The following is a 4779-nucleotide window of genomic DNA, read 5'->3' as shown; positions in this document are numbered from 1 at the left end:
GGTCTAAAACTTTTGTTGGTGTACTTTAAAAAAATGTTCATAACATTCAGAAAATAATGTTTCATGTATTTCAAAAAATGTACGTGACACTTTTGTAAAATGATACAAAATATAAAAACGATGTTTGTGTAATTAAAAAAATGTTTCGTACCATCCAAAAATATGTACGTTCCTTTTAATAAGATGTTGCCGTTTTTCAAGAATATTTTTTCCACTTTAAAAAAATAATGGAAAAATGTTTCAACGTGTATATGAATTTTGTGACACATATTTTAGTTAAATTTTTTTTAAAAATATTTGATAAAATTAAATCATGTATTTGAAAAATATTAAACATGTGTAAAAAATGTTTGAGATGTGTACCAAAAATATACAATATGCATGAATATAAGTAGAAATCAAACACATATTTGAAAAATAATATTATTCGTGTATTTCAAAAATTTAAACATGTATTAAAAACATGTCTAATGTATACAAAAAATGTGCAATGTGTACAAAAATGTATACGTGTATTAAAAGAAAAAAAGGAAAACAAACACTAGAATATCGATGAAAACCAAATAATTAAAAAAAAAGAAAACAAAGGAAACCAAAAGGAAAAAAAGGGGGGAAATGGTGAAGCCGATGAGAAATGTGCAGATGTAGTTGCACCCAGAAAAGAATAACCCAAAGAAAAAAAGGTAAAATACAACGTACAACGCAAATCGGTTGCATGCAAGTGTCTGCAGTCAGAGCACAACACCAAAAAGGGAAAACAATAGAAATTTTTGTTGCATGAATCTTGACGCGTTGCTTGGGACTTAATTAATTCTTGAGTTAATTACACAAAACCACAACTTCAGGATAACTTATAACACTTTACCACAACGTTTGAGTTTTTTAACACAAAACCACAACTTCGGGGCAACTTATAACACTTTACCGGAACTTTTGAGTTTTTTAATACAAAGCCATAACTTCTGAACTAATTCTCAACATTGAGCCAAAATCTATCGGTCAACTACTTTAATAGCCAATATGAATGATTTGGCCCACATGTCAGGCTCTAGGTAGCAAGTTCCCTCCTACGTGGCGCTGACTGGATATGTGTAACATAGCAGTCTGCATACGACATCATCGTATCCTCGACGATGCGTTCACCTGCAGCTCCCCAAGACCTCTCTGTCTAGTTCGCGTGCCCCGCCTGACCATGCCATAGTCCGGACGGGTGCGGCTTTGCGACACTAGGAACCTCGCCTTCAAGGATGCTCGGAGTGATTATCTTGTCGCAGAATTTCGACCACCCCACCAACAACCAGCTCCCTGCTCAATGCGTCGGTGGAGTTGATAGCGCCGGTACGGGATGGCAAGAGGAGGAAATGGTAGGCCACATAGGAGATGCGCACATGCCACCTTTTTTCAACTTAGGTCCTAACATGTGGGCCCAATCAATCAGATTGGCTATTAAAAGAAGTTGACCGATAGATTTGGGCTCAATGTTGAGAATTAGTTCAGAAGTTGTGGTTTTGTGTTAAAGAAACTCAAAAGTTGTGGTAAAGTGTTATAAATTGACTTGAAGTTGTGGTTTTTTATTTAAAAACTCAAAAGTTGTGGTAAAGTGTTATAAGTTAACCTGAAGTTGTGGTTTTGTGTAATTAACTCTTAATTCTTAGATGATTGAGAATTAACAAATCCATTATTATTTACAGTCGTGATGCGTTGTTTAGTCCGTCTGGAAAAAGTTAGAATCAAGCGGAAAGAGATTTCTTTCGAGGATTCTAATGCAACAGCCTAACAACGGAGGAACAAAATTAACGGATGCAAAAACAATCTTTCTGTGGGGTAACTAGCACACTAAACCAAAAGGTCTTGTGGTGAACCACCAGTGGGTGTAAACAAACCGCGGAGATAATGTCAGGTTAGTAAGAATTAGGAGCAAAGCAACCCCCAAAAGAAGAAACAAAGGCAGCCCTTGCTCCTTATCACCACCTTTCCGCCCCCATATTTTTATTCACCTCACCCCTTATCACAAAGCCACTTGGGCTTTTTGTTCCAACTTGCACATCTCGTGGAGGTATATGCCCTGCCTCCTACCAATAATGGAACGGAAATAGCCGGGACAAAAATACCATCGGCGTTCTTCAACGGAACGGAAGAAAAATACCGCTGAAGATGACTCAGTGAGTGACAGAAATAGGAGATGTGATTTTCAATTTCACTGGCGGAAGTTTGCTTGCGCCCATGCGTGGACCCGGCCGGGGGAGCAAAGGTGTGGATCGGCCATTGACGAAGGTGAAAAGAGTACTGTTATCAGATGGGATTTGAACAGGCTATTGGAGCGATGGAAAGGCAGAGGTGGACATGATGAAAAGTTGGAAAGAGACCTCCACAATGGGATGATGCATGGTGGTCTCTTCTTCTTGCTTCTTCCTTGCTATTCCATGGGTACCAGCTGGCCTCCTGATCTGGGCATCTTTTGATCTAGCAAGTTGCTTGCTTGACATGGGGCTAGGGCTCTATCATTGGATTCCCATGCAATTTTGTGAAATGGATTCCCATGCACTCGTGTGTTGGTATCTTGGCATATAGGATATATTTTCTGGTGAAGATGATATCTATACTTTGCGCGTATATCTACCGTTAAAGTTATACCATTTTTCACTTTGCGCTGTGTAATATCTAACCGTGCAAAAATGCGCGAATATTTCCACTTGTATAGGTTGAATAAATATCAAGTTCTCCCAAAAATATATTTGTATAAAACCCGCGAAAAAAAGAAAAACATTTGTGTGTAGGAAAATGAAATGTTTCTTACCCACCCTTGGATTTAAATGCAGACGTATAGATGCAAAGAATCTGTTGAAATATATATGCAGAGGCCGGAGAACTAGTTGACTTTTTCCGAAACGGAGGAACGATATTTGTCTCATCGATTAATTAAGCCCAAGAGAACTTCTAGTTCACTATCTTTGATTTTGACAAGTTTAATTTGCAACAGATTCTCCAGAAATATGATAATTAGTGACTTACACATGTGCACAAAAAGCTAGCTGTCACTAATATAATCTCACAACTCGAGTTTTACATATAATTACATGCATGAATTAGTATATAGTAATACAAGTAGTGCAATAAAGCTAGCTAGCTAGGAATTAAGAACAAGAACAACAAGAGAAACGTAATTAAATCCTCTCAATTCAGAGCGTGTTGATCAATCTTGTTGTAGTACTCGTGGTCGTCGATCCTCCATAGGGAGTAATCCTCGCAGAACTCCCACACCGGCGACGATGGCTCCACGGGGGCGGCGACAGCGACGTTTCCGGCTGAGCCCCAGCTCATCATCATCTCCGGGTAGCTCTCCGACGCCGCGATGTCATTCCACAGCTGGTCTATGTCCACGGCGGAGCAGTACTGCACCACCTCCGCCTTCTTCTCTTCGCTCACCGACGTGGTGGCCTCCTCCTCGGCCTCGTCGTCCATGCTTGTACCACTTTCCTGCGGCGCCTCGGTGGTGGCCGCCCTGGACGACGTGGGCGTGGCGGAGGCCGAGCAGGTCGTCGTCGTCAGCGACGTGGTCGAGGAGGAGGCCTCCGCGACAGCCTTCTTCTTGGCCAGCATCTTCTCCTCCTGGGCCTTCTTCCTCATGTGCGTCCTCCAGTAGTTCTTGATCTCGTTGTCGGTGCGGCCGGGGAGCTTCCTGGCGATCCTGGACCACCGGGACCCCCACTCGGCGTGGAGGCTGAGGATGAGCCGCTCCTCGTCGGCGGTGATGCGTCCCCGCTTGAGCCCCGGGTGGAGGTAGTTGACCCACCGGAGGCGGCAGCTCTTGCCGGTGCGCCGGAGACCTGCACGAAGCACAGCCGAGAACACGCCGGGGGAGGGGAGGTAGAAGAAGATTAATGGTGACTGGCCGTAGAGTCAGGTTGGATCGATCACCCGCCACCGCGCAAACCTGAGACCTGAGCTAAGAAATCCCAACGGCGTTCGCCGAGCAAGCGCACGAACCATACCAGTTGGGCGTCCTCGTTCTCCGTCCACGGCCCCTTCCTCGCCGCCCTCGCCCCGCCGCGGCCACCGCTGTTGTTACACATGGCCGTTCGATCTCTGTGATGAACTGATGATCCCCCTCGTGTCTTCACCGCCGGCTTCGTCTTCAACTCCGGCCAATTACCCTGAACCTGAGGAGGAGAAAGAGAAGCTCGTTTGTGTTTGCTGGCCGGAGATGGATGCTATGCTAATGGATGGAGCTAGACTCTGGACGAACCACCGGGTTATATATAGAGCTAAGAGAGTATACTCTACTAGCCATGGTGAGGGAGCGAGTGAGTGGCACCTAGCTAAATGTAGCTATAGTGCGGCGTTGTGCGCGGTGATGTCAGTGGGTGGTGGTGGATCCGGTACAGATATGCGCCACTGATTGCAAGGACGAAGGGTAGTGCGTGCGTGCCTCGTGACACCATACTGGCTACCAGCTGCCTGTCAATCGGTTGTCGTATCCGACGACGGCTTGATTAGCCATGCCGGCCGGCCTCAAGGTCTCAAATCTGTTCATTGCCTTGCGTGTGTGCCCAAAATTGTGCCTCTTGATTAGCCATGCCGGCCTCAGGTCTCAAGCCTCCTGATTCGATTTTTCTTCACCATGGAGTCTATTTTCAGGTCTACCATCGTGTCAAGCTGATACAACCGCACAAGATTTTTCTTACGAGAATGCTCACGGCACCAACACGCACGAAAACTCAACACATATGATTCGGTAGTTGGTGTGGTTTTTGGTTTTGTTGAGCTAATTAATGGTCG

The 4779-nt window shown here is 44.5% G+C and overlaps 1 protein-coding gene across 1 annotated transcript; it reads right to left on the bottom strand.

Moving 5' to 3' along the window:
- Positions 1-3017: 3017 nt before the first annotated feature.
- Positions 3018-4296, bottom strand: LOC125544433 (myb-related protein MYBAS2-like). Its single transcript, XM_048708132.1, has 2 exons — positions 3935-4296; positions 3018-3827 (listed from the first exon to the last, which is right to left on the bottom strand). Exons 1-2 carry the CDS (start codon positions 4071-4073, stop codon positions 3175-3177), a joined length of 792 nt encoding a protein of 263 aa, XP_048564089.1. The 5' UTR covers positions 4074-4296; the 3' UTR covers positions 3018-3174.
- Between the last annotated feature and the right edge of the window lie 483 nt (positions 4297-4779).

Source organism: Triticum urartu, chromosome 1 (assembly GCF_003073215.2).
Source record: "Triticum urartu cultivar G1812 chromosome 1, Tu2.1, whole genome shotgun sequence".
Taxonomy (NCBI): domain Eukaryota; kingdom Viridiplantae; phylum Streptophyta; class Magnoliopsida; order Poales; family Poaceae; genus Triticum; species Triticum urartu.
This window is presented reverse-complemented; position numbering and strand designations above follow the sequence as displayed.

Bases quoted from the DNA above. Each gene is read 5' to 3' on its own strand.
- LOC125544433 (XM_048708132.1), bottom strand. From the start codon at position 4,073: ATGTGTAACAACAGCGGTGGCCGCGGCGGGGCGAGGGCGGCGAGGAAG. The intron at 3,828-3,934 runs GTTTGCGCGGTG...TGCTTCGTGCAG, and splicing joins TTTCTTAGCTCAGGTCTCAG to GTCTCCGGCGCACCGGCAAG.